This window comes from Podarcis vaucheri, assembly GCF_965113315.1.
Source record: "Podarcis vaucheri genome assembly, chromosome: 4".
NCBI lineage: Eukaryota > Metazoa > Chordata > Lepidosauria > Squamata > Lacertidae > Podarcis > Podarcis vaucheri.
In genome coordinates, this window is record NC_138762.1 from 81971693 (window position 1) to 81983877 (window position 12185).

Genomic DNA, 12185 nt, shown 5'->3' on the forward strand with positions numbered 1-12185 from the left:
AAAATAATTCTGAAGAATAAACTTGTGAAAATGAATAAAAGTAAGTGTTAATTCGGTATATAGCCTTTAATTGATATACGATGCTCGAAGAATGTTGAAAAACAAGTGTCAAAAAAAACCCAAGGAAAGTGCTAATGAAGGCTGCAATGCTGTATACATTTATCTGTGATTAAATCCCATTGAACTCAATAGGCCTTAATTCTGAGAGGGTGTATGTACAACTGCCGTGCTAGAGGTATTCTGCATGTGATTGTTTAGCCACCCAATGTATTCTACGACATTGGTGTAAACTCCGTATGTGCCCATTGCCGCACAGCCTTTACCCCAGCTCACGATCCCTGTTAGAAACCACGTGTTCCTGTACTCAGTGGCGTGAGGCCCACCGCTGTCACCTTCACAAGCGTCTCGACTCCCATCAAGGTATCCTGCGCAGAACATGTTCTTTGTAATGTTTAAGTTAGTGTGCTGAGCACATTCTTTCCTATGCATTTTGACGAGTCTCACTTGCATAAGTGTGGCTGACGTAGCCCCGCCTTCTAAGAGACGCCCCCATCCACTCACTGTGGAGTATTCAATGAAGCTCAGCACATCTGCAGCAAACCGCTGCTGAGGCAAGCATATGGGCACCACGTAATCTGTGAAATTGACAGGTGTTGCTAACTGCAACAAGGCAATGTCATTTTCAACTTTTTTTGGAGAATACTTTTCATGGATTATGATTTTAGCAACTCTTCTTTCCTGTTCACCTTCTTCTTCCTGGTCTATCCTGTATTTGCCTGGAAAAGCAGGAACATTTGTTAAGCGACAGGTATCAGGTTTCTTAATAGCACAGATCTCAGAGTTGAGCCAGGTCTTTAGGCTCATATTCAGAGAGTATTAATAGCACAAAGATTGACCTTATTTTGGGGTCACACACTGGCAAATTTAGGTTGTGCAATTATAGTTGATTGGGAGGTTTTGCATCAAAGAACCCACTTTCCCAAGACTGGACATTTTGTAAGTGACATGAAAATGCGCTGGAATGTGTGGAATAACGTTAGTTTTGATGCATCATAATCATCCAATTTCCATGCAAACTAATCAGAATAATTTGTTATTCTGTAGCCAACACTGTCTAATCTCCCTGGAAACAAATCAGGATGACCACTCAACAAACAGGTTGTCTGGAAGCACTGCATGGTCATTAATGGTTATGTTTTTGATTATTTTCTTGTTGCATGGCAGAATAATTTTCCATTATTGAACCTCCAGCAGGTACTCTTCCCCAGGGCAATTATTTCATTCCCTGGGACCTCATTCTCCCTGACAGCAGGGGACCTATCACTGTGGGAATGGGACACAGCTGTAACATCCCTGAAGGCCTTATCTGCCAGCTTCTCTACATCTTTTAGCTTTTCCAGGTCTGCCACTTTGGTCTCAATGGAACAAATACATTTCCAGGGAGCCAGGAACCTTGATGCCCCTGCTGGCATTCTACCTGCATAATATTTTATTTAGTTTAAGCTACTTTACTGAGAGTTTGGATGTTATGTCAAGGAAAGGAAGGGCATAATGGAATGCCCTGGTCTCCACACAGATGGATTCATATTACAGGCTGTGTTTCTAGAAGCGGAATGTGTCACACTGATCAGATTCTGATGTCCAATTATTTATGCTGACAGTCTTACTTGATCTACATATCTAGTGATCCAGTTATTGGCCATTTGATCTCCCTGCATGGCATAGCACTCAATAATGTTTATTTTGTTTTTTAAAACCTTGTACCTCGTTCTCCACACTTTACCAGGGAAGCTTGTTCCAACTGTCCAACCATATGGATCAAGCTCTATGTAGTTTCAGCACAGCATAATTGCAAGCCTCTCTTTACTAAGTTTATCTTCTCAATTCCACTGAGGACTGTACTCACCCAGCTTTATCCTGAGTTTTTCGCGGCGTGTTTGTGAGAAGCAGTGGGCTGCAGTAACTACCCATGATGGAGCAATCAGAACACCTCCACACTTCTGCATTTGACCTTCCATCATGAGAGCCTGAAAATACAACAACCATCACTGCAAACCCCTTTACAAGAAACATGATTTACTTGGCATTTATGAAGGACCTGTCAACACATCTACCAGTAATGTGTTCAACTGAATGGCATGGTTAGGTTGTTTAAATGACACTTAAAATTTTGGGGAACTGAAATAATCAGAAGGCTGGAGCAACTTCTCCAAATGAAGGAAAGTTACAATGTTTGCGGGAAAGGGTGAATTTAGAAAAAACAAACAGATGAGTAAGGAGGGGTGTGACTGACTATAAATGCATGTAAGGTGTGGAAAAAGTAGGGAGAAAGATGTTTCTATCTCTCTTTCTCTCATAATACTAGAACCCTAGGGGCATCAAATGAAGTTGGATGGCAGGAGATTTAAGACAGGCAAAAAAAAAAGCCCTTTAAAAACAGCTTTAAAGGGTGATGTAGAAGAGTTTGGATTTGATATCCCACTTTATCACTACCCGAAGGAGTCTCAAAGTGGCTAACATTCTCCTTTCCCTTCCTCCCTCACAACAAACACTCTGTGAGGTGAGTGGGGCTGAGAGACTTCAAAGAAGTGTGACTGGCCCAAGGTCACCCAGCAGCTGCATGTGGAGGAGCGGAGACGCGAACCCGGTTCCCCAGATTACGAGACTACCGCTCTTAACCACTACACCACATTGGCTCTCCACTGGCTCTCTCTTAGTAGTGATGGCTACTAATTTAGGCATCTTTAAAATGAGATTAGATGAAGTCCTGAAAGATAAATTGTGATAGCTATGTACTACCACCAGAATCAGATGTTTTCAACACCTCTGAATACTAACTTGCTTGGAGATAACTGCAGGAGAACATCCTGTTGCTCTCATCTCTAGCTTGTGGGCTGTCAGGGGCATCTGGTTGGCCACTGCAGGAAATAGGATGCTGAAGCTGACAGGCCTTGTTCTGACCCAGCAGGGCTCTTATGTCCTTATGGCCAAGGAGAGCACCTGAGATACCAAAGCAAAGGCAAGGGTCTAGGCCAGTGTTTCCCAACCGGTGTTCCGCGGCACACTAGTGTGCCGTGGAACTTTGCCTTGTGTTCCGTGGAGGCGGGCGAGTCGGGCGGTGAGAGGCGGGGCGGCGGCGGCGAGCACACGCGGGGCGGCGAGCGAGCGAGCTCCCACATCCCATCGCCGCTCGCTACTGGGCCTGCGCATCCGCTCGCCACTGGGCCTGCCCCAGGAGGTGGGGTTGCGGGCATCACGCCCTTCCCCACGTGAGCGGGGAATCCCATCCGCCCCCACGTGAGCAGGGAATCCCATCTCAGCCCCCCGCGAGAGCAGGGGAATCCCATCCGGCCACGCCTCCTGGCTGGCTGGAGGGGGCGTGGCTTGCCCTTTTTAGGGCCGGAGCGGAGGGGGCTCGCCCTCTCTTCTCCGGCTAGCCCCATCGCCGCTCGCTACATCCTATCGCCGCTCAGCGAGCACACGCGGGGCGGCGAGCGAGCGAGCTCCCACATCCGACGGCACCAAGCAGGGGCCCTTGGCCGGGCCGGTGCCCACCGTGCCCGCCTCCGCCCAGGAGGGCGACAAGCAGCCACCGCCACCACCACCCCCGCCGCTGCCCGGCAACCGCGCCGCCGCCCCCGGCTCCCTGCGGCGGGTGATCGTGCAGGCTTCGACGGGCGAGCTGCGAGCTCGGCGGGCAGCGCCTCCGTCTGCAGCGCCCGCCTCGCGGCTCTCATTCCCTGCCCTTGCCAAAGCTCACTCAGCCAAGCTGCGCTCTCCTTCCTGCCTCGCTTTGCTGCCTCCTCCCCCCCCCAAAGCTTGGAGGTTCCCCGGCAAGGGGGAGGGAAAAAATTGAAAACTTTCACTTTCGTGCGTCCCTCCCGGCGTGACGCTGCGCGCTGACGTCACGGGGCTGTAATGGTGGTGTGCCGCGAGATTTTTTTCATTAAACAGGTGTGCCGTTGCCCAAAAAAGGTTGGGAAACACTGGTCTAGGCATCCTAAGAGTGGTTACAAAACTTAGTACGTAGGGGGAGAGCTGAGTGTACAGCATCTATGCCTGTCTTTTTTCTGCCCCCAGAGCTATTAGCAGTGGGAGGTGAGAGGTGGTTTACACTGTGTAAAGGTGCAAAGTTAAGAATCCTTTCCCAGAGAACTACACACCGAATATCAAAAGCAAAACAAACAGCACACATAACTTTGGGTTTGACCTCCATTCAAGCACATTACATGTCAGGCTTTTCTGTTCCTGTGAAGAAAAAAGCCCCCCAAAAGCACACTTGTGCATGTTCTCCCTCAAGGTTGCGCTTCCCAACATTCAAAATACAACTTCTTGCTCATGTTTCTTACCCCTGCCCACACCTCATAAATAGGTGTGCTGTTTGACTGCAGTGCAAAAAATGCGTTGTAACTATTCCTATTATCAGTCTAATTTTTATAACTTTTTCAAAAATGATTTTTTTTTTTAGTATAGGAATGGTTGTCTAGCCATTTAAGCTTCTCCTGTCTGCACTGAACACCTTGCAATGTTTAACCACTTTGTGAATGTTATGTTGGAGGTTTTGTTTGGATATTGTTTTGTCTCTTTTGAAATGCAGGGATCTGGCACAGTTTTCTTTCCCCCTAATGCACCATACAGTGTATGGAAAGTCAAGAGGAACCTGTTTGTGCCCTTCCCCCAATTCAGTGTTTCTGATGCAAAGACAGACAGACAGAGAATTGTACTAAAGTTATTTGAAGACTCACTTGCCATGGGCATTCACCTTGAGGACAGGTATAACCACCTACGATTCTTCCCTGTCGGTCCTCCCTTTTTTTGGCCAGAAGTGGTATTTTCCCACAAGGATAATCAACTGCAAAAAGATGTAGCTTTTGTTATGCGTGAAACATGGTATGAGCCCTTCCCCACTTCTGAGTTTGGTCTGCATTGCAAAACATCAGTAAATAATATTTTTAAACATACAGTTGAGCTTTCAGACTATAATACTGTGACAATATTTTAAAGCGCAAATTTACAATCTTTTGTTATTAACTACTATGAAAAAAATGGGACGTGGGTGGTGCTGTGGGTTAAACCACTGTGCCGCTTGGGCTTGCCAATCAGAAGGTCGGCGGTTCGAATCCCTATGATGGGGTGAGCTCCCGTTGTTTAGTGCCAGCTCCTGCCAACCTAGCAGTTCAAAAGCACACAGTGCAAGTAGATAAATAGGTACCGCTCTGACGGGAAGGTAATCGGTGTTTCTGTGCGCTGCTCTGGTTTTGTCAGATGTGGCTTAGTTATGCTGGCCACATGACCCGGAAAAACTGTCTGCAGAAGTGGACAAACGCCAGCTCCCTTGGCCTGTAAAGCGAGATGAGCGCTGCAACCCCAGAGTCGTTCACAACTGGACTTAATGGTCAGGGGTCCCTTTACCTTTACTTTTCCTATTAAAAAAGCTCATTCTCAGGTGGGAGTTTTGTATTGTGAAATCCTTTAAATCCACTGATTGAATGCATTCAAAGAATGTGACATGCAATTCTTTTTTTAATTTCTGTGCCTCATTCCCAACAGGCTGTTACAGTCACATCTGGCCTAGTCAACAAACCAGTTAAGCGGGAGTAGTTGGACTGAAACTGATGCATATATCCCAGCAAAGTCACAATCTGCACTCCAGCCACAAGTTGATGACCCTGTACTGCTGCGGCATGACAGATAGCCATGTAGTACAGTGGTACCTCGGGTTGCATACGCTTCAGGTTACAGACTCCGCTAACCCAGAAATAGTACCTCGGGTTAAGAACTTTGCTTCAGGATGAGAACAGAAATCGTGATTCAGGATGAGAACAGATGGCAGCAGGAGACCCCATTAGCTAAAGTGGTGCTTCAGGTTAAGAACAGTTTCAGGTTAAGAACAAACCTCCAGAACGAATTAAGTTCTTAACCCGAGGTACCACTGTATAGTTACTGAAAATGGAGAACAGGATAGTAGAGCACCGGCCACGTTTAATCCCCAATATCTCCAGGAAGGAAAAAGGCCCATCTGAAATCCTGGAGAGCTGCTGCCAGTCTGTGTGGACACTACTGAGCTATGTGAACCAATGGTCTGACTCAGCATAAAGCATTTTCCTTGCACTGCCAGTAGTTAGATCCTGGGAACAATGATGTTAAACTTGGTTTAGCTGGATTAGTAATTGAAGCCCTAGAGTAAATATTTCAGTTTATAAGCTAGTAAAGATACAACTGCTAAGTGGGAAAGAACAATTTTATCTGAATGGGGAATAGCAAGGAATCTTTTTTTCTGCCATCATATTTTAGCCTACCATTTGATTTTAAATTAAAATTATCAGATTTTTTTTTTTTTTAAAGATTTTTACATATTCTCTGACATCTATCAGGCCATGGATGTAACCTGAAATACAACTGGTGTGGTGATGTGTTCTATACCTTACCTTCTGGGATACAAGATTCTTTATCACTTCCCAGCCTATATCCCTCTGCACAGAAACACTGTCGTACTGCATTTGGGATATCGATGCAATAATGCTCACAGTTGCCGTTGTCATAAATGCATTTTAGTCTGGTTTCTGGGCCTAAATATATGAGAACATATTAATTCACCAAATGCCTTGCAAAAGACCTGCAGATTTATATTCTAAACGTTATATAGATAGATACTGTAGATAGATAGATAGATAGATAGATAGATAGATAGATAGATAGATGGATGATAGATAGATACTGTAGATAGATAGATGATAGGAATATCTTACCAATTTCACAGTTTCTGCCCTCATAATCTTCAGGACAGTAACAATTGTACTTCTGATACTCATCATGACAAGTCCCACCATTCTGACAAGGGTTGGAGTCACACTCATTAGCATCTATGAAAACACTCAAGTGTCAGCAAAAATTATAGGAAGAGCTCCAATAGCAAATTTTCTATGGGCATGAGTCAGTTTACCTGTGTATTGTTTCCAGAATTCCATCTGAGTAGAAAAGGACAGAGATACAGGAGAAATAATCAAAATGAGCATAAAAACGTCAATATCTAAGTAAAACAGCATCTACTCTATAACAGTTTGGGAAAAGGCATCTACTATCATGATAACCTTCAAAATATTAGTTTACTTCTGGGTTTACTTGTAACTTCCCTATTTTTGAACCAAGAATTGCTTCTTAAATTGGCTGATCCCACTCAGACACTCCACAGTATCACAGATGGGGCTTTTCTGTCTGCTCTGTTAATTTCACCTGCAATAGGTTCTTCTTTGGTGATGCAAAAGCCAATTGGGCATGTGTTCCTTTGTTTCACAAGGAAATTATAAATGCCGTGCCCAGTATTTTAAATTGAGTCCCACCAGATGCAATATAGGAAATGTACGTTGAACACCACATGTTGTTCATGTACTGTATGTACATTTATTACATTTACGTGTGTTTGTACAAGAGATATGATGCACTTCATAGATCTGTCCCCAAGGCCTGAAGAATCACAGATCTATCAACTCCCACTAATGCATTTAAAACAAGTAATCTCCAAAATCCCATTTTCTCACCAAAGACAGAACAGGTATTTTATCAGACACAAGAACCAGATGGAACCTTTTTGCTATTATAAAGTATCAGAACTGGCAAATTCTCCGCCAAACAAGAAGTTGCAAATCACATTCAAATTGGCAAGTTACACTTTGTACTTGCAATCAGGGTCTGTAGTTCTGGTTTGGAGGGTGAGCACAACCCACAGTTTGCTGGTTTGGATTTGGGAGGGAATTGGGAGTGAGCAAGGGGATTAGGGAGGAAAGGCATGAAGCCATTGGTTTCTCATGTAATGTCAAACCATGGTTCAATTTGTTATAAACCATTGCTTCTAATACAGATTTGGCAAATGTCATCAAAATGGGAAGATGCTCTTCCATTACTTCACATTACTTACAGTCCTTTCGCTATCTTTGTAGATTTCTCTGGCTTCCTCAAATGAACATTTCTCTTCCATGCATTCTCGTTCCAGTGATCCCGTTTTCAACTCTTCAAAGATGGTGTTGGCTCTCTTATTCCTTTGTAGCACACTGCTTGCTTCCTCATGCTTTAAGAAGACTTTAAAAACAAAAAAAAATCATTGGCTTTCTGCCTCCGCAAAGCATGGTTATTAGGGATATCTCCACAGCCGAGGAAAGCAGGGAATGGAACTAAACCTAGAATACTGTATTTTATGTCCATTTTGGAGAGTTCATTCTGTGGGGGGTTTTGTGTGGATCAGCGTCCCCAGGTTTTCCAGGTTGCCATTTCTCAGCCCAACAATTCCTTCTTGCCCTCGTTTGCCTTCACTGCTATTTCACCTTACTGGCGGTAGCAATCCATATGACTTTTGTCAATGGTATCATAAAGCTATGTTGGTAAGCTGTGCTTTTTTCCAAGACAAAAAGGTGCAGGAACGTGCCTCCCCCAGAAGACCCACCCCAGAGCCCAGAGATAATCTCTTCAGGCTGTGTGTGTGTCCTCTGCAGGTAGAGGCTTGTCGAGGCTGCTCAGCTGAGGCGAGGGGAGCCTTCCATGCCTCAGATGAGCAGCTTAATGAGCCCCCACTGTGTCTCTCAGGCTCACATGAGCCAGAGCAATTTCAAAATAAACATCAAAATTGAGGAATACTTAACACAGTCTTAGTAGAAATGCTTCAAGCCAGAAAAATACTTTACTGTTCATTGTGTTATGGGGCATTGTAATTCTTTTCGTTTGAGTTACAGAACAACCCTCTTTGTCCATCCCACAGAGAAACTACTCTTTGCTGCCCATCAGATTCGAACGCAGTTACCAATGAAACGTTCAAGAATTATAATTAAAATTCACAAAATTGACTGCATAGTTCCTTGCATCCAAACAACTGTTAATTAAGAGGCATGTGCATCTTTGTGAGCATGCAATCCCCCCCCAAGTCTATCTTTTTAAGATTAGCTCCTCACTTGAGTGCAAGTGTTCAAATTTACTTCATTAATTCGAAGTCATGAACAGCAGGCTTAAATATAGTCGGGACTGATAGTTAACTAAGCCATTCTCATAGCAGCCCACAAAAATAAATGGACTTAAGTAAGTCAAGTCCCTGTATTTCAGTGGGTCTACTCTGAGTATGACTTGTTGGATACAACCCAACATGTCTATATTTCATAAGGTTTCTTTTCCTTTTCCCCCTAAACAAACATCTGTCTGACAAAGAATGTGCACTCTGAAAGCTGACTCTTTGTCAAATAATGGGCTGACTCTATAAATAAATATTATTCCTGTTATGGTACATTCAAATAGTTTAGTAACTAAATTGTATTTTTGGATTAAGCAAAAGAAACCCTGGAACAAATATTTACCATGTTTAGTTTTAGTCACCTTTTATCCTTCCAGTAAAGAATGACTTAACCTCTATTTTCAAATGATGTGTATCACAAATAATACATAAGTTTGAATAATTACAGATTATGATTGTAAAGAAGATTAGTCTATAGCTAGACTCACATATCACTTACTTGAGCCAACGGACAGTTCACACAACTTGTTTACTAATAATTCACAAAATGTAAAGAATCACAATTTTTTGTGATTACGGCCCTTCCTCTTTAGCTTTGTGAATGCCAGAAAATTTGCTCCCCCCCCCAAAAAAAAACACCTTTCAGTAATTTTGGAAAAATTACTGGTAAAATCCTGGATGTGGAGGCAACACAGTGATATAGGTTTCTCTCTTCATGATATTATTCTACAGGTTCTGTTTAAACAAAACAATAACCAACAAAGAGAAAACTACATGGAAGCAATAATTGATAATGGTGGTTTTAGAAATACATAAAAAAGAGTTGGTCAGATTTGCTGCTTTTTTGACCTCTCAGTTTAAAACCTGGTTTTTGATCTATCTGTGAGGCAGTGGGGAATTTGGTTAACCATTAAGCTTAGCAGCAGATTTTTCTAAATCATTATGGTAATCACATGAGCAGCTGTGTCACACAAAACAGTTTGGTTTTAGGAAGATTTAGAAGCCTTTGAATCCTTTCTCAAAATTGCCCTGCACTTTCAATAAGAAAATTACAAGAAAAGGAAACATTTCAAGTTTATACATTATGGCAGTTTTTCATGAGTCATACCTGCAGCCGGTGAAAGCGGATACACCAGGAAAAGGAAGAAAAACAGAATGCTGAAGTGACAGGAAATCATGATGAAACCAAAATGCTTGTGTCCCAAATTGTGTGCTGATATTTCAGCAAGATCGCAGTGACCAAAGTTCTGCTGCAATTGCTCCATTCATAGGAGGGGGAACAGAAACACTGGAAGAGAGAAAACTGAAGCTGTAACAAACCAATTTTCATGGGTGGAAAGCTGAACAAACAAGAAAGATCAGATTTAAGTTCATTTATTTCTGTTTATACCAGGGGTGGAGAAACTTTTTTCAACCCAAGGGCTGCCGTCCCTCATCAGAAACCTCCTGGGGGCCACATGCTGGTGAAAAGTGGGGTGAGGGGCAAAGGTTGTGGAGCAACAGGTGTGACTCTTGCCTTTGCACACCAAAAAGCCAATATATTTCTACATACGCGAACATCCAATACGTATCTCTCATTCCTCCAAAAAGAGGTTTTGTCGTAGTTCAAGGACACATTCCAGCCAGAAAAAAAAGCAGTTGAGGAGACTGCAGAGGGTTTTCATCTGGGAAAAGGGTGTGTGGACCGGGAAGGGGAATGAATGGCCTAGGAAGATGGTTGAGAGCTGTGTCCTGGACAGCTGCATTCAGCCTCTGACCATGAGGTTTCCTACCCCTGAGGAAGGAAGGCCTGCTTTTCTACACAGTGTGAAAGCCAGCCGACAACAGAACCAGCGAAACACAATGAAGAAAATAAAAGTATCTAAAGTGTGTAAACAGTGCTGGAACTAAATCCTAGGAAGTTGAATATATATCCTAATACAGTGGTACCTCTGGTTACGTACTTAATTTGTTCCGGAGGTCTGTTCTTAACCTGAAACTGTTCTTAACCTGAAGCACCACTTTAGCTAATGGGGCCTCCCGCTGCAGCCGCGCTGCCGCCGCACGATTTCTGTTCTCATCCTGAAGCTGAAGGGGTACAGTTAGGGTTACCCCAGAAAGCCCTAAAAACTGTTTGTGAATCCCCCCCCCCAGCCAGGCCTCGGAGTACGCATTTTAAAAACTGCATTTCCCTCTAAGAGAAAAAGCATAAGCTAAGCAGTCCTCTCTGTAACAAAAACGCTGTAACAAACCCAGAGCTGAGAACAGTAAAGCTTTTCGTTTCCCAGATCCAAGATAACCTTGTCCTGGTGCATTGATTTGCAACATACTTCCGGGAACAGAGTCAGAGAACGAAAAGCAACATTTCTATGTAAGAATCTGTGAAGGGGGAGAAGAAAAAAGGGGTTTGAAAAAAGGATAAAACCTGCTTGTAAAATGTTTTCGGGGCGGCCTGTCTTTTGTGAACTGAATCACACAGGTGCCTCTGCCCCCCCCCCCACGGCAGAATAAAACACTCTTTCTCTGGATTAACCCCTCTGCTCAGGTGCAACAATTATTCCTACCCATGGATTAAAAAGGCTACAAAGCAAAGTACTTAAGCTGAGGTAATATTTCTGGGTTAGCGGAGTCTGTAACCTGAAGCGTATGTAACCTGAAGCGTATGTAACCAGAGGTACCACTGTACTCAATTGCATTTTCCTCTCAGGATCAAATCAAGTTATTGTTTTGATGCGTTTAATCGCAGGGCCTATTTGGTAATCTGGCACTGTATGTAAAGTAAAATTAGAAGAGCTTTAAGAAAATCGCAGAACACCAAACCATGAAAACTTCTTAGGCGGCAAATGAGAAAGATTAAACTAAAGGAAAACAAGCATGCGGCCTCCCCACAGAAAGTATAGTATACAGCCCTGAGATGGCCTCTTGCATGTCTCCACCAAAAACACTTCAGATTCGGGTGGGACTCCGGCCCTGTCATGTCCCCTTCTTGTGAAGGGGAAGAGTGGTTCCTTCACTTTGTCCTCTCCACTGCACTCCCAGAGGACTGGCCCTGCTGCCCCACATTCATTGGGGCCGAGCTTTTGCAGTGGGGAGTCTGCTCTGCCAGCATAGGCATAAAAACAAGCAAACCCAGCCTAGTGCATGGAAGGGGTTGGGCGGGTCTGTTAAGAAATCAACAAAAAGGGTGCTCCTCACGAGGGTAGCACTGCTTCCC

The 12185-nt window shown here is 43.8% G+C and overlaps 1 protein-coding gene across 5 annotated transcripts; it reads right to left on the bottom strand.

Moving 5' to 3' along the window:
• Window positions 1-47: 47 nt before the first annotated feature.
• F7 (coagulation factor VII) lies at window positions 48-12185 on the bottom strand. 5 transcript variants are annotated; one of them, XM_082218747.1, is made up of 9 exons: window positions 12167-12185; window positions 10101-10280; window positions 7916-8076; window positions 6944-6968; window positions 6750-6863; window positions 6429-6569; window positions 4746-4852; window positions 1907-2027; window positions 48-776 (listed from the first exon to the last, which is right to left on the bottom strand). In XM_082218747.1, the coding sequence occupies exons 2-9, from the start codon at window positions 10255-10257 to the stop codon at window positions 196-198; spliced, it is 1407 nt and encodes a 468-aa protein (XP_082074873.1). In that variant the 5' UTR covers window positions 10258-10280; window positions 12167-12185; the 3' UTR covers window positions 48-195. The 5 variants fall into 5 exon arrangements, with proteins under 5 accessions (XP_082074873.1, XP_082074874.1, XP_082074871.1 ...); XM_082218748.1 differs by lacking the exon at window positions 12167-12185 and adding an exon at window positions 11986-12072; XM_082218745.1 differs by lacking the exon at window positions 12167-12185 and adding an exon at window positions 11831-11970.

Bases quoted from the DNA above. Each gene is read 5' to 3' on its own strand.
- F7 (XM_082218747.1), bottom strand. From the start codon at position 10,257: ATGGAGCAATTGCAGCAGAACTTTGGTCACTGCGATCTTGCTGAAATA. The intron at 6,570-6,749 runs GTAAGATATTCC...TCATATATTTAG, and splicing joins GGGCAGAAACTGTGAAATTG to GCCCAGAAACCAGACTAAAA. The intron at 777-1,906 runs GTGAGTACAGTC...CTGCTTTTCCAG, and splicing joins AAAACTCAGGATAAAGCTGG to GCAAATACAGGATAGACCAG.